Below are 19,837 nucleotides of genomic sequence, written 5' to 3'. Positions count from 1 at the left end.
GAAGGAATGAAATTATGTAGGACAAACATTGAATTGAGAAGTTTTTGAGAAATGGGACCTATCAGACATACAGGGCATGAAACCTGACAGAAGGAAGCCTGAGAGGTTCTGCAGTGGAAATGCAGACAGTGCAGTGTGTCCCTACAAGTAGAAAATCAGGAAAAGGATATAAGAGATCTGTGTAGATGAACAAGGAACCACTGGAGAAACTCAAGGAGAAGAAAGAAGTCTACGGAATGTGGAAAAAGGATCTGGTTTCTTGGGAAGAGTATAGGAGTGTTACCAGAGCATACAGGCATGAAATCAGGAAGTTAAAGCCCCTTTGGAATTAAACCTGTCAAAGGAAGTAAAGGAAAACAAGAAGGGCTTCTTCAAGTACATCAGCAGCAAAAGGAAGATTAGGGAGAATGTGAGACTACTGCTAAATGAGGAAGGTGCCCTGGTGACAGAGGATGCAGGGAAGGCTAAACTACTGAATGCCGCCTTTGCCTCAGGCTTCACTGTCAAGGCCGGCCCTTGGGAAGCCCAGTCCCTGGAGGACAGTGAAATGGTCTGGAGAATGGCAGACTTTCCCTTAGTGGACCTGTGAGGCAAGCTTAACACCCATAACTCTATGGGTCCTGATGGGATACACCCATGAGTGCTTGAGGCTGATGTTGCTGCTAAACTGCTCTCCATTTTTGAAAGATTGTGGAGCACAGGTGAGGTGCCTGAGGGCTAGAGGAAGGCCAATGTCACTCCAGTCTTCAAAAAGGGTAAGAAAGAGGACACAAGAAAATACAGGCCACTCAGCCTCAACTCCATCTCTGGAAAGGTGATAGTGCAACTCATGATGGATGTAATTTGTAAACATGCAAAGGAAAAGAGGATTATCAGGGGGAGTCAACACAGATTCACTGAGGGGAAATCCTGCTTGATCAACTTGATTGCCTCCTGTGATGGGATGACTGACTGACTAGATGATGGGAGAGCAGTGGATGTCATCCATCTTGACTTCAGCAAGGCTTTTCACACTGTCTCCCATTAAATCCTGATCAAAAAGCTCAAGTAGTGTGGGTTGAGTGAGTGGACAGTGAGATGGATTAAGAACTGGCTGAATGACAGAGCCCAGAGAGTGGTGACCAACGGCACAGAATTGAGTTGGAGGCCTGTGTCCAGTGGAGTTCCACAGGAATAGGTTCTGGGACCAGTCTTGTTCAACATCTTCATCAACAACCTGGATGAGGGGACAGAGTGTACACCAAACTGGGAGGACTGGCTGATTCCCCAGAAGGCTGTGCTGCCATTCAGCAGGATCTTGACTAGCTTGAGAATATGAAACTTTGTGGAGTCAGCGTATATTAAGGTCAGGCAGACAGTTTAGCCTTACCTCTTTTGTAAAGCATTGTTACATGAACAACACCAAAGAGGAAGAAAAGAGAGAATGAAAGTAAGAAAAAAAGATATCTTATTCCAATGGAGATTCTCTGAACTCCTTTCTCCAAATCCAAAACATCGGTTTTTTTTTAGTCGCTGTTTTTTCTTTGTTGTGTCTATTTCCCCCCTCCACTGCTCTTTCAAGATAATAATCTCTTTCTATTAAAAAAACCCCAAATCCTCCTATTTCAATGTTCTCTACAACATTTTGCTTCTGCTTCTCCACCTCTGCTCTGTACCTTTACATGTTTCATATCCTCCAGATACTGACTGAAGACATAGTGCACTGCTATAGCTGCTTCCAAGTTGTATCTATGCTAACAACCAGTACTCCCAGTCTGATTGTACAGTTCACAGGTCCAACAGAGCACACACCCCTGCATTCACAATGAAGACTTTCCACTCTGCTTGAAGAAATCCCTTTCCCTGATGTATTACTAGGCTTACATGTATATCCTTTATCACTGCAGTTTCTGAGTAAATTAAAAAGAAACCTATTTTTCTATATTATGAGATTAACACCTTTGAAGTGACAGTGAACAGATATTTTGCAACATTAATAGTCTAAAAGTTTCTGTGAATAACTAGATCAATATGTGTATTATTAACGTATGGTATGATGTGATGTGGTATAAGATATCTCTGTGCACAGTATTTGCTGTGTCTGGAGGGTGCCTTAGCATTTATTCATTGGTTGGTGGAAAAGAACCTGGACCCAGTTTTAATATATTATACAGCTTTTGAAAAATCCTTTGGGATAAAAGCCCTGACCAACCTGATCTGATCACAATGCTGACCTGCTCTGAGCAGAGGGCTGGAGGCCCCTGACAACCACAGATACCCCATGGTTCTGTAGTTTGCTCCCTTAAGAGAGCAAAAGATGCAAACAGCCATCGTTCACAGCAGTTGCAATACTACCATTTTTAAAAGCATGGGTGGAAGGTGGGTGGGAAGGACAAAAATTCTAGTACAGTGTGAAGTGATTCTTTTAGCTGAATATCTGAAGGGAATCAGAATGGTGATGGTTGTGAGAGCACTATGCGACATATATGCAGTATATGCACAAGATAATGACTTAAAGATGGAAAACCAGAAAGTCTATTTGATGTTCATTTAGATGGTTTACAGAATATTTGACACTATTTAGTTCAGATTTTTCTCCTGAATAATTTATTACATATTCTTTCCTTGGATTTTCTTGTTGGTACTGTTGCTCTTCAAGGCATTTCACCTTTTTCAAAGCATGCTGTTAGTTTTAGGTGTCTTGCTCCCTTCTGTTGAAAATATTGCTAATAGAAGCTAAAATGTATGAAGTGTTTTGGAAAAGAATGAGTGTTAGGAAGTCCTCATCAGGAAGATCTTGGTTTTTTTTCTGACAAAGAAAATTCAGTTTCTTTTGTCCTGTGTCCTCTATCATTATATGGTTTAGTGGTGCCACCATACTAGTCTGCCACTGGGGCCACATTCTGACCTCAGTAATATTGATGTAAATCCAGAATAAATCCACCAGTCTCAGTGGAACTGCTCAGATTTACACAAGGAATCTAAAAGTAGAAGCTGGCTGTAGGCATTTGTTCTGGACAGACAGAATAACCATCTTTTCTTAATATTTCACAGCAGTCTGCAATTGAAAACAGTTGTCTCCCTCTCTTTTTTTTTTTTCTTTTTTTATGTGGGGGTGGGGAAATTATTGGCTGAATCCTGTTAGGGAAATCCTACAGGCTATTTTTAGCAGAGAGCTCTACTGCTGCATTGTGGTATTGTACCAAGCACATGTGCTGTATGATCAGCAGCCACACATCTGAGTTATTTATACATCCTAAATCAATTTAGATGCTTGAAATAAATGAAAACATATATTTCAGTCTTTTCTTAAGTCAATTAATTCGGCTAGAAACAAATTTTACAGTCAGTGGTGTGAATATTTTAGAATTTAAAAGTTTGGAGCAGATGTTTCTGCCATGCAATACTGACCTGATCTGGTTAAAATAATTTTTCATTTGGACAATATAATTCATGTACCATAGAATTACATTTTTAGTAATATTCTATTTTGGGAAAAAGACTAATGCACTAAGAAAGAGATATTTATCTCTATATCAACCAGAGGAGGCATCCTGAATACACAGTTTCAGTATTTCCCTTAAAAAAACCTATTTAGTTGCAACCCTGATATAGATAATCAAAAAGTCTCATTATTACATAACATCTTGAATCTGTATAATAATAACCTAGTAAAACAAATGTATTTTATTTCTATGAACTACAGTTTAAACTATGCAAACCTAAGCCTATAGACAGCATTGACAATTAGAAGAAAATGTTTATTGAAAGATTGGTAAGCAGGAGATGCTTTCAACTTTCATGTCCTTTTCTTAATAACTGTTTCCATTAATATTCATTGGATGTAACTACCTGCTCAGCCTAAGAACTTCTAAAAGTCCTCATGCATGTAAACTTAGCATTTAAACACCTTCTCTTTTGGGCAGGGGAATGGGAGGAAAAGTTTTCTTATTTATTTAATGGTATAGGACCACTGGCAAACTGTACAATCTGATTATGCAAAAGACTGTACAAATTAAAACTGTGAGTACCAAGAAAAGAAAAGGAAAGTAAGGTATGTGGCATGCACTTGTGTGCATACTTGCTATTTTAAATAACTTGTAAGACCTGATGATAGAGCAGCAAAGCTTATAAATGATACAATAAAAATAAATGCAGAGAAAGGAAAGTATTAAATGCTTTGACAAGGCCGGCAGAGATTTTAAGCTACATTAGTTTATTAGCTCCAGATTTTAGTTTCTCTTTTTTTTTTTTACAATAAAAGAAAACAAATCAAGAAAGTAAATACAAGGATTTATTGTTTGTTAGATAATAATTTAGCATAAACTTAGTCATGGAACACATAGGTATTATGTTTGTGTTCTCCTTATATTAAGCATAGTTGTTATCTTATCATTTTGGCTAACACCAAGATCCCAAAGGATCAGTTCTAAAGTTCATGAGCTAAGAAACATGGCAGAATAAATATTTCTAGAGCAGCATAATTTCTGGCTGGCTTCTAACTGAACTATTTCAGAACCTTAGCTTTGCATTGCCCACAATGTATACAAATTCTTATTCTAGAGAGTTTTCAAGTATATTATTAAAGTTCAACATACACTCAAGCAGCTTGCTAAATAAGAGTGGTTTTGAGCATGTTGTTGAATGTGGACTTTAATTTTATATTTGCTTCACTGGATGACTTTTCAGTAGCAAGCTAAAACCATTTACCACTTTAAGGAGAAGAAAAATCCAAATGTTTCTCAAATGAAAATGTTTCACAGGAATAAGGGAAAGATTTTTTTGTTCCAGACATTTATGAGTGAAATGCAAACAAACGGTAAATAAATAAATATTTTGCCAATGTTTCAGACTTGGTTTGAAAGCCTTGAAAATTAAGTTCATCTCAAGCCTACTGGCTAAAATTTCTCTTTTCCTCCCAATACACAGCTACAGAACAATGTGAAATTGATGGCTGTTCCATATAAAGCTATTCTGTCCTTGAATAAATTGAAAGCAAATTGAAAAAGAACTTTGCACTGCAGTCTAACAACATGGTTTGGTCCCATTTGAGTGGTGGGTGAAATTTTTCCTTTTATTGAAAAAGGACTCTGCCTGCCACTGCTGCATCTCTTTGAAATTTTTTTCTGATATACTTTGAGATCTGGAATAAATATAGTATTAGTTAATCAGTACAGAGTGGCATTATCATTTCAAAATGTATTGAAATTATTGTTTTCAGAATTACTTTCCTGCTGCTATAAATATATAACTTTTTCTTGTTAGAGATAGATTAATAAATGACTTTACCCATTAGAGAAAGAGAAAACAAGTGATTTGGTAACATGACTGATTTTTTCTAGCCATAAAAGCTTTAATCAGACACCACTCAATTTCTTTTCTTCTTTCCAGTTAATTATATTTATTAGTAAATTTTCTTGAGAATTCCTTTTTGCCATATTAATAAGATGTTTCTTGTATGATGTAATTCAGAGTCTCCCAGAGGAAAAGGGAATTAAGAGCCACATTTTTCATCTTTCTTTAACCATAAAATAAAATCCAGTTTGCTATGGTACGCATGACTTGGAACAGTAAAACTTGCATTTGTTTCACTTACTGTTTCTTATTGTGCTGTCCTTGTGCTGAAGGTGTTGCTTATGACAGTCTGATGCTGAAGCACCAGTGTATGTGTGGGAACTATGCTAATCACCCTGAACATGCTGGAAGGATTCAAAGCATCTGGTCAAGGCTTCAAGAAACTGGGTTGCTAAACAAATGCGAGGTAATTAAAAATAATGAACACATACTTGACTTCTTCAAGTAAATGTCAATATTTTTAAATTCTAAATCTGTTTTAGGAATTATTTGGAGTTAACTGACAATATTAAAATTATGCATTTTAAGAAAGCACTGTTCCCAAATAGGTGACAAAGAATTTACACAATGAAAGTCGTTTATCCACATGCATCAGAATGTAATATCTAGATATGACTGTGGACCTCGCCCTGATATAAGAAGGCAGAAAGTAGTCAAACACCAAGTACATTTTTCAAGCAGCTGATTTTACTTCTGTAGTAGCACAGAATACTACTTTTTTTTCTTTTTTTTTTTTTTTTAAATGTAGCTAAATAAGCTCTGAGGTTCATATATGATTCAGGTTACTGAAAAACAGCCTTTTCCTACCATTTACCACTCCTCGTGAGCTGTGCAGCATTGTCAACTTCTGCAGAAGCCTGTGGCAATTGAGGGTGCTTATTGCATTACAGCACAAGTTAGCAAAGTTCAAAACAAATTTGCTTATGTTTTACAGGATCCCTAAATTGCCAGGGCTACTATATTCTGTTTTCTTTCGTTACTTTTCTTTATATACTTAAGATTTTACAAATCCAAAGGAGCTGGTACATAAGATCCCTTTGATTAGCTATTAATGACTGCCCATGAAGATTTTCTGCGTGCAGCCTAGCATACAGGGAACTGAGATGTTGCAAACACTACAAATGGAGTTGTTGTATACATTCATCTAACTAGATGGCAGCACTCTAACAGACTAATTCTTTTTTTTTTTTTTTTTTAACTTGCATAATTTTTCAATCTTCAAGAAGGTTTTGTTTCAGCAAGGCTCTTAAAGTCACATATCACATGAGTGCTTTAACTGGTGGAATCGCATACACACAGAGTAACTTGAACACACAGCTGAGAGCTTCACTAAAATAACGCCTAGTTACCTTCTGGACTCAGGACCCATGTTATAATCTAAATAAGTAAAATTCAATATGCTATTATATATTTCTTTCTTCAGTAATAAACAGATATTGCTAAACAGTAAATTGGGTGGATCTGCAAAAAGTCTAAATATGAAAAGTAGTATAGGTTAGTCTGAGGTGCATGCAGTTTCCTGGAAGATTTAAAGTTTCCTCTTATAACTTTGCAATTTCAAAATCTGAAATACAGCCTATTAGGTCTTGCAAAATTCAGTGAGTGGGCAGAGAGGAAATAAGTCACTTCATGTTGAATGGCATTCAGTTAATTTTTTTTTCCCACTATGTGTTTTGGAATGAGGCTGGAATGTGAAATGAGCTGTCAAAATGTAAATCCTGATGATATAACTTAGAGGAACCTCAGAGTGAAGCTGGTGCATAGATATGGTGTTTGCGTTAATCCTCCTACACAGCTAAAGTCAGTGTTATATTTGGTGATGCAATCTATCCTTTGCTTCACTGAATTCTCTAGCACTTGCTTGACATCAAATATGTCCTTAAATTTGCTCACTTTTCAAAACAGAGGAAGGCTGTGGTGATTCACTTAGTTGGTGCTCTGATTCCTTAGCAAAATTATTCATCTAAATATATGACTCGTCACTAAAAGAGTAGTCATTATATTATTCAAAAAATAATAGCCCACCGTTAAGCTGCATTATGGAATATATCACACAAAGGATGTAGTGTCAAAGCATCATGGGCACCGGCATGTCCCCACATGGCTATTAGCATTTCTTAATGGAATTTCTCAATATGACTCCCTACAGTTTCTGTCAGAAGGAGTGGGAAGATCAGTGGTGAAGTTTTGCCGCATGCACCACATCAGGCATTGTGTGTGAAGGGCAGCTTAGGAACAGCAACCTTCAACAGCCACTTAGGAAATCCTCTGCAGTACCTGTGAACTTTCTCTATTACTAAAAAAAGAGCCCAAAAAGAGAGCTGCAGTCCCACTCTTTGTCTGATGAAGAGGTTCAGGATCAAAGCTAGTTCAGGCAGAGGTAGCTCAGATCTTATTAACTTGTAATGTATGTACCCTGAGCTATAGGCTTGTTCTGGGGGCTCCCTTATTTTCTTAATCTAACAAGAAACCTTATGAAAATGAAAAATTTATGTCTATAGGATCTCTTTTGTGTACAACAGGAGCAAAATGTAGTTCCAAATCATGTAGTGTGGATTAACCTCTCTCACATGACTCAGGTCTATGGCTCAGGAGAGACAGTTGGCCAAGTGCACAGAGAACTGTCATCTCTAAGTGGGCATGGGATGATGGAAGTCATATATACTGGGCTGACATCATGCTTTCTGCAGCTAATAGACAATACATTTCCTATATATATTGCTCATATTGTCATCATATATAGCATTTAAAAAATATAACTTGGCTCCCTGACTCATGCCAGTGCCCAAACTGTATCTGGGAGTTGTTTGGGAGTGTGTTAGCTGCTGCTCAGCCAAAACAATATGAAAAATCACTTTAGCAATTTAATAGTACAGACAAGTGTGTTCCCCAGCCTGGGAATGTTTCCTGGCACTGTTTAATTTACTGCTGCAGACACAGCCAAAAGGACTTGCTTCTCCAGATTGTATTTTATCTTTCTGGCCATAGATGTTTGAGCTCTAAATTTATTAAAAGAACAGTTTAGACAATTTTTGTTAAATTGAGAAACTGTTTAAAGCTTTTGCAATGTTTTTAATCATACCACTCTTCCAAATAGATAGATTACTTCCCTCATCAGCTTCCCCAAGGCAAAATGGAAACATATTCAGACCATGGCCAGCCTTGGACAGACAGATTTGAGAGGCTGGTCCCTGACTGAGTTCAGGGCAAAGCAAGCAGAGTTATTCCTCCCTGCAGTGGATTTTTTTATAGTCATGATATATATGTATTGGAAAAAATTAAATTCAGTCACAATATTTTTGCATTAGTTTACAAGTTTTGTATATGTCTATTGAAATACCTATTCTGTGTTCTTTAAAGGCTAATAGATGGAGAACAGTTATCAAATGCAGCACCAGAACAGGGCAGCTAAAAGATGTAAAGATTGACATGAAAACGTCTATTATTGTTTTTTTGCAATTTTTTGCTAAAAAGATTGAATTATGTTTTTATAGTGATGTCTGCTCTCTACTTTTTCTGGGATGAGAAGTATTTATATAACTCCTTTGGTGCCATAATTTATGCACACATGACTGACATTAGGCTACACTGATTAGCACAGTTTAGACAAAAAAAGAATGTAGATATGTAGACACTTTGTGTCCCTACCTCTACTTCCTGTAGGGAGTGTGGTCCAGCAATATTTTTCTTTTCAGCCTAGAACTTGTCCTGAATATTGGTAGCTTTCTGGATTAGGGAGACACCTTACATCTCCTGCTGTCTACATCTCATGGATCAAAGGAAAGAGAAGGAAATAATTTAAAGGTTTAAAAACATTAGAGTCTTCTAGATCACATAGACTGAAATATATGGGAAAATTCCATCTTCTGAACATTAGTTTACTGTTAAAGAAGAAATTAATACAGGAAAATTTAGTCTTTAAGAACAAAAATCTTTGTAGTGTTGGTCATACTCAGGTTATGCACTGGAGGATAAAAATACACGAAGAAAATAAGTGCATCTCTATATGGGTGCAGTGATATACTTGCAATTCCCATACAATGCAAAAAGAGCAAAGGATGTGGGTATACTGACTGTCAAAATGTCCGTGTTATATATGTGCATCTTTAAAAACAAGAGAGAATTTGACAACAATGAGAAATCCTATGAAAAAATTGGAAAAACTGAAGACCTTTTTTATGAATTACATAGCCTAAAGGATTTTCAGAGACACTACCTCCATACAAATAGCTGCAGTAAACGCAATGGAGATCTGAAACATAGAGACCTAAGTGAAAAATATTCTTTAATGTATCTCAACATTTAACAGAGAGAAATAGACAGTGTCATCTTTGTCTTTCTAAATCTCTGACTGTGCAAGAGTTTAGTCTGCTGAAAGTCTAACCAAAATCTTCAGGTTAATAGAGGTTATCTGCGTGAAACTTTAATGGTCTATTTTAAACAGAGGACCAGACTAGACAGTCCTCTTTGACCTCGAATTCTGTGAAAGGTGAAAGCATTTTCCTGATGTGGGAAGAATAACTTTCTAGTTCTAGGCATCTCTTTTGAAGCTCTCAAGTGCAGTATTTGGCTCTCTTGAGATGTATAAATGTCTGTCTTGAAAGGGGAACTGCATATGTCAGCAAACACACGAATTGTCATGCACTTTAGAAAAGGATGACTTGCTCTCTACTAGGGATGTAGTAGATGAATGAATGTAGTATTCAAATCCCACTGAATGAAACAAATACTTTTCATAAGTTCTATGTTATTTCTGCTTTTTCGTTGGCTTTATGCCAATTTTCTGCTTTTTACTACATGTTACGCTTTTGATATTACCATGGCCAATGGAAATTAAGAAAGACACTTTAAAAAAAGATGTGGTTAAAAGTGTGTGTGTAGATTTATACAAATGCATATGTTGTGTTGTCTGATAGCTCATGCCAATGAGAGACAGAAATCATCGCTTTGCCTAACCAAAGTTACATGATTCTAGATTCTAGCAACAGATTTATGACATATGCTTTTGCAGATCTGCTAAGCGCTGAAGATTCTAAGAAGAAATGTTCTTAGCAATTATTACAGGTGGTTTTTAATATCAGTTATTTTTTCCTCTGTGTAGAGCGATAGATAGTTGGACTTTTAATGTTATGTTATTGAAAATGGTTTGACAGGCAGAGATACTGCAAGCGTGGGATGAAAGGAAGAGTAAATGAGGAGATGAGAATGTAGAAACAGCACAGATGTGTGCAATTTACCCTTCAGTTTCCTCTTGCCATTCATTTTGTAAATGTGCTGATGCTCAAGGTTAGAGCTGAAGAAGCTGTGGAGAACGAGGAGTGCTGGGCTGTGCCTGCCCTGGCAGCTTAGCTCTTGGCTTTACTCCAAGGGCTTAACTGTGCCAAGAAGCCTCAAGTGGGATGTCCAGTTGTCACTTGATTTCTGCACTAAACCTTCTTCTGTACAACCAGTTTCTGCCACAGAGAATCTGGCTGTCAGCATTGACTAGTAGGTAGGTTGTTGGCAAAACATTTTGGCGAAGCCACTTCCAGACCCTAGCCTGTTAGTGCAAATCATTATATTCCATACAATATCACAGAGGTCCCCACTGTAAGAATAATGGCTAGCTGTGGGTCTTTTTATAGTTAAGGAGATATGACATTTAACAGCACTTTAAAAAGGGCCAGTCAATTAATTCTTCTAAACCTTTCTTAAAGCGTTTTGGTATAACTTGTAGAAAATATATGACCAGAGAGTATTTTAGTCAAGATTCTTTAATGGGACCTTCAGAAAATATCTTTTTACTTCTCTTGTACATTTGTTTTAGCTGTCCTAAAAGCCAGCCTCCTATCTCAGTTTTGCAGTGGAGCATCAGGTATACAGATTCTCAAGCAACTCATTAGAAACATAGACCTTAATGAAAACAGGTGAACAAATAAATCTTACCAGTCACCTCAGTTGTGAAGAAAAACATTTTATCTGACCCAGAAGAACCGTAACGGAGTTCAGTGACTCCATGAAGTAACATAATGTGCTGATTTTGATTGTGCAACTGTGTGGTAAAAGGATGTTACACTGCTACAAATTCTCATGTGAGACTGGGAGAGGCTTGAAGAAATCAGAGATGAAAAAGAGTTTATTAAGTCATTTAGTTCTTGGATCATTCCCTAAAATGTTTTTTCCACTGCTGTGTCCAGTCAAGCTTTAAAACACTGCAAGAAATAGGGCTTCCACCATTTCCCCAAGGGGGAGCTTGTTCCACAGTCATCTAGATCTAACTCTTAGGATATTTTTCCCAATTAGTCAGAAAACATTGCCACTGCTTAACTCAATATAAATTGTACATGGTTCTTCTGACCCTCTCTAGGCAGCTCCTTTCTTCTGCAGTGCACATTCTCCTGAATATTTATAATACTGCTTTCTTCTCCTAGTAAAGAGGTTCATGTTTTTTGATGTGCATGAGTAGGTGATGAATATAAAAGAATTGCAACTTAACCTCTAAGAAAATGAGAATTCAGTGGCAATTCTGTAACAGGTTAATCAGTTTATTAAAATAGGATGGTCTGTTTAGATAACTTCTGTACTTGTTTATCTGTAGACCTTGACAGTCGGACAGATCCAGAGGCTAAGTTGTGAGAGGTTTTGCCCCAGGTGATTTTAAGGACCAGATCTACAAATAGAATCCAAGATCTTAAAAACGGGCTGTTTTTCTCTCCATGTTATCCAATATCAACAGAAAAGATGATAATGAGACTAGAACTTTGTTAACAGCCCAAGTCTAAACAAAATCTACTTCATTTGCTGTGCTTGCAAAAGCTGTGCAGTGCAACAACAGCAAAACAAAAAAGCCAACAAAAATTGTTTACAATCTGTAACTTCAAAAACGTACAAGGAACAGATTTGTTAAATAAGAAAGTGTTAGCTTCACCTTTTCTTCCTTACTTCCTTCCCAAACTCATTAAATTTTAATCAATTTCCAGAAAGACATGTCAGATTTTTTAATACTGATTTAATTGAGAGTACAGGGGAGAAACCATTAAAAAGATAAACTTCAATTACAAAACTGTAAGGAAAGTGAGTGTAACATCAAAAACGATCCTGGCACATGAAACATACATTAAAAGAATAATTTTATATATATAAGAGTATTTTATTAAAGCACTTAAACTTTCATTTTCTTCTTCTCCCTGTCTCTCCACACTATGATCATGATCTTCCTAGCAGCATAAATCACTAGTACTTTTAGTGATGCAAAAAACTAATCCTTATTCAGAACACATCTGCAGTTTACAGGTGTGAATAAGTTTTTGCTTTTTAAAAAAGCATTTTTCTAGCCAAATTTGTTACTTAAGAAATATTTCACCTTTTGTTTTGTAGTATAATGTAGAAAAAAAGAGACAGAATCTTTTATTTTGTCTTGTATGTGAAATCCTGTATGAAGTTAACTCTGCTAAGACTTAAGCATTTGTGATAAACTACACATGCATTTGTTTTTCATATAGCGTTGCTTTAATAAACAAATCAGTGTCACATTCCTGCATGACGCAATTTCAACCCATTATTAATCATACTAAATGTTATTTTGGACTTTTTTTTTTTCTCCCAAAATATTGTCAGTGGAATATTGTAGACCTCTGCTGTTTTCTTTCAGCGAATTCGAGGTCGAAAAGCCAGTCTGGAGGAAATACAGCTGGTTCACTCTGAACATCATTCACTGCTGTATGGCACCAGCCCCCTGAACAGACAGAAGCTGGACCCCAGGAAACTCCTAGGTCTGTACAGGCCTCTATTCTACTGAGAACAGCACATTCCAGCACTGTCATTAGTCATAGCTGGTGTCAGTTTAAAATACTTGGCAAGCAGTGTGACAAAAATTCACTTTTTCCAAATGCATTGCTATGTAGAAGGAGAATGTTACAATGGAAGCCAAATATAGATTAGCAAAATGCACAGGCTGGAAAACAGCAATAGAAGTTTCACCTCATTCACGTCAAAAATCATTAAAATATTAACCCTTTACTGTAATTTGTTCTACATTTAAGGTCAATGACAATTTTGAACATGGTCTTCTATCTCCTTGGGTTTTTTTATTTGAAAACAGGAGTTTATGATACACTTGCTTGTCAGAATTGCTTGTCTGCTGTTCTCATTTGCTTTATTTCATTTTTTTTCAGCCATATTGATTACAAATACCTATAGCGTTGCTAATAATTGAAGTTTATTTTAATGCCTTCCCATTATGCAGGATTGCGCGGGGGGGGGGGGGGTGGAGGTGGGGAACACATTAAAATACTAAATGGACCTGTGGATATACAGAATAGCAAAAAACTGATAGGATTTTTCGCATCAGATATCTTCATGAACAAACAATGTTCCATATATGTGTTTTGTAATAGAAAAGTAAGGTTTAATTGAGCTCTGCCATGAGGATAGCATGACGTGGATCTACTTCTCAGACTTGTGGCAGAGAATGTGAAAGGAAAACCATAAAAAACAAATCCATTTTGGAAATAATCTGTGAGTGAGATACTGCCCTTTTATGTCCCAGCACGCTGGATGCAACAGTCTAATTCTCAGCTATTTTTATAACACTCTAAGATGTGGAGCTTATCCTAAATGTAATGAAACTCAAATCCCCAAAAAACCCATACTAACCATCAAAGGAAATTGCTGCCAGAATTGCAGTTGTAGCAATACATAGCAGTTATTTTGCTTTGGAAAGTAATGCTAAGATTTTCTTCTGTAAGAAGAAAAGAGTTTCTTCTATTGTTTCAGTAAGTCATAGATAAGAAAAATGACCTGATCACAATGTTATCTAAGTTTTTGCATCTCCTTAGCAAAGGCAATACCAAAACTGATTTTCAGGAGCCTGAATTTCCAGAGTAGGAAATCCCCCTTAAAAAAAAACCAAAACAACCAAAACCAAGCCAAAACACAGTAAAAAGTGTTTCCAAAAAAAGCTCTAAATTCCTGCAAAATGAAAATTTGGAAAGTTTGATTTGAAGTCGTCAACATTGTCAAAGTGAAACATTTTGACAGAGTTGAGCATTTCCTTTAAATTATGTTGGATTTAATGAATATAATTTCAATTTTCACGTTATTTAATGTAACGTACATTGGCATAAAATCTTGTTCCTGTTTTGGGTCTCAGTGGTTGACCAGCATATGGGATGTAAGTGTAGCTGCACCTACAAGGTGAAAAAAGGAATTGATCCAGGTATTCTTCTTGAGTTTCTGCCTATGTATAGAGAATGCAGAAAGCCTTATTTATGCAGTCTCAGAAAAGCATTTCTTTGCCCACATTTCTCTACTCTAAAATTTTTCCCTTTTTTATTTAACATTTAGTATCTTTGACTTAAGGCCCTTTTCTATCTCTGTTTCTACGATGTTTTCTTGCTGTATCTCACATGGCCTTTTATCAAGGCAACAGTCAATGAAACACCCTGCCCACATACTTTTGCATGTGTCTGGTTTTTGGCTGGAAGCACTAATCATTTGGGCTTCGAAACCCTTGTGTAAAGGAACTTAATGATCTCTTTTTTTTTTTTTTTTTTTCCTTCTAAAATGCAGTGTGATTGTTCTACCTTTCATTGTTCCCCATTCAGTGATGTTGAATCCAGCCATTCTTGGCATTAAAATGAATGTCTTGGTATAGTATAGAAATTAGAAATTATGTGTAGGAAAGGAGAAAAAAAATTAAAGGAAACATTTCTCATAAAAGCTAACATAAATAAAAGCATTCTTTTCCTTATTTCTACACCCACCCAAAATAGAAAGAGGACCTGTACTCCGTTCTACTCATTGTGCTCGAAAAAATTGTTCCTAGTCCCTGTTCAGAAGAGTACATCTGATTTGTCTGAAGTTCTCTTTTTTTTTTTTTCCCTAGCAGGCAGCTTCTATCTCTTTCAAACAGAATAGAAACACTTGAGGGAATGAAATTTAAATACAACTAGGGATAGAAATCTGCCTCTTGCCAAGAAATGCTTATTTCAGTGTCCCTGTTTGGGAAAAAAATCTTCTCTGGAACACCACAAAGTAAAACATCTTTAAACTATGGAAATTGGTGAGAATTATGCACATAGTTATCATTGACATATTCTTAATGGTTTCAGAGTATTAACAATCTTGAACTCTTGGCTTTATTTTCACTGCATTGGGGCCTACAAATGCAGCTATTGTAAATGATCACTTCAAGTTCTACACTATTGCATTTTAGTGTGGTGTGTTAAGCAACATGGTATGTTGCACTACATTTTCTTGACATAAAGAAAACTAATATGCAAACTACATGTCACATCACATTAGAGTTTAATGTGACAGTATACAACTTTTCAGATCTCTTTGAATAAGCTCAAGGACAGAATAGTTACCACACACGTCTTACCGTTTCTTTTTCCTTATTCTCTCTTCAGTCATAATTGAATGTTTCTAAAAATCAAATTTCCCATGATTAAAAGTTTGCAAAAGTGAGAAATATGCTGTCAACACATCCCTCACAGCGAGATAGTATTTAAATTACAATGAAAGGATGCATTTACAGAGCATTTGTGCAATTGCAATTTCAAGTTAGTGAAAAAAAGACTGCTTAGCAGAAAAGGCTTTTTTCATGTGGGATGATACTGAAAACATCCAGGTTAATTTTAAACCGTGCCTTTTCTCAAGTGAACACATTTTTAATTTTTTTTTTTCAACACGGGCTTTTGCTCATCACTTTTCCTGATCATCAGACTCTCAGTCCCCACTTGTCAACCCTCTAAGCGTCTTCTTTAACTTCTGTAGAGGCCCTGACCTCAGTAAGTGCTGGGTGCCTCAGCACCTATTTTGACTAACCAGTTTTCTATTGGCTTTCTGGGTTGAAATTTTAGAATAAAAATATTTGATATTTTTTCTAGCTCTATTGGTAAATTGTTGCATTGAATATTATCTAAAAGAACACTTTTTTTCTCAAGTGATTTGCTGATGACTGCAAACTCTGACCTGATGCAAAGCCAAAAAAACCCAAAATTATTTAAAATTTGTCTTTTCTCATTTGAAGTATTCCAACATCTTTTTTATTATTATTATTATGGAGGTAGCCTGGAGTGTGGAAAGGTGTTTCTGAAAAATGACTGCTATTTACTGGGTTTTGCTGGGATATCAACTTCAGACATCAAGGGGAAATTCTTACTTTCATTCATTTTCCAGGTTTACTTTTTGCTACTGATTTTCATTTACAGCAAGAGTGTTTTGGGCTCTTTTCTTTTTGTGAGGCTAGCTTAGTGATGATCTCACCCTCTCTTAGTTAAAACTTTCCCCGTTCTTCTTTTCATGAAATCTCAATGTTTTTCTTGTTCTTCAAAGTCTGCTATCTACTTTTTTTTTTAATCATGCAATAAGAAGTGAATCTCCTGGCAAGTTTCTTGATACACTGAAAAGGCCTCCTGCTTGTTTCTCTCTGTTTTAGAACTATCTGTTGATTGATTTTGGTGTCCTTCCTCACCATCTGCTTTTCTGTTTTTCCTTTGTGTTTGTTTGTTTTTAATAGTGTTTACCAGGCACAATGTGCCCGGCTGCAGGGAGATAAATGAGAATTCATCTGTTCTCTCTTATTTCCCAACTTTGTAATGGAATTTAAGAAAAAAAGTCTAGTCATTTAATATTCTAAAGATGCCTCCTTTTATCTTAAATTACAGCTTACGTTTCCATCAATTTAACCTGGAGCTTGAACAGAACTGATTTTTTAGTTATCTGCTTAAGATGTTCTGATCTTCCCCACAGCAACAAGCGAAAAATTGCTGTTCATATTGGTCCCTGGATCTGTTAGCAAGAGAAACTCTTCCTGTACCTCTATTCTTACAATCTCCTGCAGCCAAAATTTCCTTGCATGTCTACAGCCATTAAGACTCACAGTAGGAGAATACTCTGCATAGCTGCTGCACCTGCATTTCCCCTGGTAGCTCCACAGGAGATTTTGTTTGGCTTCTCTCAAACTGTGCAAACTGATCAAAGGCCTCTAGTGGGTTAAAAATGCATCTTGGATTTTACTGGAAGTGTAAAGCACTCTCTTCATCTCAGGCCTTGCAGTCTGATCTCCTGTACTTCAAAGATGATGGCTTATAATTGTCTTTATGCATTTCACTGGCACCTGCTAAACATGAATAACTGCAGCATTCGCCCCTTCCATAACAATGGGTGGCTCCTCTAGGTAACTTGAGTGATTCACTGTCTAACGTTTCCTCCAGATGGCAAAGTTACAAAGCCAGTTGTGTGATACAGCAGGGGAAAAGCTTACGTTCTTTTCCACAGCTGCCTTAGGATCAGATTACATACTGGGATAGGAACTGCATCAAATCCTGAGATCCTTACCCGGTTTTCATATTGTCCTTGTCAAGACAAACAGTGAATTTAGTGGTCCCAAAAAAAAAAAAGAAAACATGAATGAATAAAAAGTGAGTACAAATATTAAGACAAACTCTATCACATTATCTATTTTATAGAGCAGGGTAAGGTAGAAATTAGATTCTAAGGCCTATTACATTTTTGTTCCCTTTAGTAGAATGCATTTGCTGAGAGGTTCTGGAAATAGTAGAATTTCATTTAATGTTTTTAAATATTAAAATATTAACTGATTATATGTAAATGAAGAGAACAGCATTTTTTTTATAGATAAGAAGACTAATGCTGTGATTTGCAAAGGAGAAACTTTTTTGGAGGGATGAAGTTAATAACTTAGTTACCAGTTTCATGTAAGCTTAATGAGATTCCCTCTGTTGTTAGTGAAAAGAAACAGGCACTTCTCTCATCAGTCATCTATGCTGAGTAAGAAGTGCCTATCTCACTTCACTGACTGTAGAAGAAGCTGAGATAACTAGCTTAAACAAGGTCCTTATCAGCTATAGATATCGAGATGATTAGTGTCCCTAGTTCAGAGTGACTTTCCGTGGAGATTCAATCATTATACTCCTTTGAAACAACTGCTTACTGATTTTAGCATTTGTCACTGTTGCAAAAGAGTTCTTTAAATGTCCCATAGCTGATTTACTTTCCAAGTACTATTAGAATTTTTTTATTCTAATATATGATGTTTTCATTGGGTGATACAGAAATCTGAATTACGGGAAAAGTTATTAATGTTCCAGTATTTAAATTTTTGAAGAATGATGCTTATTAGTGTTTTTTTTTTCTCTAATATATAGGAAACGTGTCTCAAAAACTCTTTTCCTTGTTGCCTTGTGGGGGACTTGGGGTAAGTACATGTTTGTTTTTTTCACAAGAGTGACAGCAGGCAACATATGCATTCATTCATAAATTCTTTAGCACTATTGCATTATCAGTTCAAAGTCTTGAGAAGCTGACAAAAAATGTAGAGTTGAAACCTGATCTGTTGTCATACTGTGTTTTCAAAGATACAGAAGACAGTACATTACAATAAGCATACGATAGAACTAACGATTCAGTTAGATATGAAAGTCTTTTGTGATAATGTACACATTTCTTAGTTGTTACACTTCATTTTTTTTTACATGAACTCTGTTTTTGAGGAAAGCAACATGAGTGCAATTGTTATAGCAGAATAAACTTTAGAGAAGCCGTTTTGTGTACTATTGAAAAGTAAATATAGCTTCACATTTGTCAAAAGGGACAAAAAAATTACCAAAGCTAACAATTAGCATGAGAAATACTCACTAGCTGCTAGCTAATAACTTAGGTGTTGTTAAACTAATAAATTATTTGAGCATTTTTATGTTCTGTTTTGAAATGGATTATTTCTGAAACAAAGGCTCGCGAGTATTAGGACACAGTAGAAAAAATCTACACATAAAAATCTGTTGCAATACTAGGTAAAAGAATTAACCTAAATTATAAAAAAAACATGTAGAATGGTGACTTTCTGATGATCATATCATGCTCTGATTAAATTCTAGTAAAGATAATACTAGGGAGAAATAATTTTTCACATGCCAAAGTATTCTACACTTTTGATCCAGCTGCGTCTGTTACTTTACTGATGTTAAAGTGATGACGATATTACTAGATATTCATGGGCTGGCTGGATGATGTATATATATTTTAGTTCCCTTTCATTGTTTCTAAGTATGCAGGGATAAAGCCATAATCTCTGGAGGTCAACTTCCAATGCAATCTTCTAAGACTGTATTTACTTTTATCAGTGACAAAGGCTAAATTCCATAACATAACATTCTTCTTTATAGTAGAGTTCTTTTATTATGAGATACTTGACAGAAGAAATGCTGCTTTTGTAAGATTTTAACATTAAAAAGAGAAAAAAAAATAATTTTAGCTTTTGATATCTAGTAATTTTTGAGGATTTCTGAACTATGAGTTAAAATACAAAGAATCAGGAAGTGATAATCATTCCAGTTCCTCTACTGTGGACTTAGCTTACTGAGGTTTGTGCATAAAATTGGGTTCCTGGTGACTAACAACTTCCTAATTTTGAAACCTGGGACTCATTTCTGTATGGGCATAAGATAACTTTACACACCGACACATAGGCATGCATGTTCACATGGACCTCTGTGCA

At 36.0% G+C, this 19,837-nt stretch overlaps 1 protein-coding gene across 1 annotated transcript in view; it reads left to right on the top strand.

The window, feature by feature from the left end:
- HDAC9 (histone deacetylase 9) overlaps positions 1-19,837 on the top strand; it is a 387,397-nt gene that overhangs the window by 250,389 nt on the left and 117,171 nt on the right. The window contains exons 14-16 of the mRNA XM_061996670.1: positions 5,607-5,740; positions 12,965-13,085; positions 18,489-18,538. Of these exons, the coding sequence (XP_061852654.1) occupies positions 5,607-5,740; positions 12,965-13,085; positions 18,489-18,538 (305 nt within the window). The remainder of the gene's footprint in view (positions 1-5,606; positions 5,741-12,964; positions 13,086-18,488; positions 18,539-19,837) is intronic.

This window comes from Colius striatus, chromosome 5 (assembly GCF_028858725.1).
Source record: "Colius striatus isolate bColStr4 chromosome 5, bColStr4.1.hap1, whole genome shotgun sequence".
Classification (NCBI taxonomy): Eukaryota; Metazoa; Chordata; class Aves; order Coliiformes; family Coliidae; genus Colius; species Colius striatus.
Note: the sequence above shows the minus strand (reverse complement) of the source record. Positions and strands in the feature narration are given on the sequence as shown.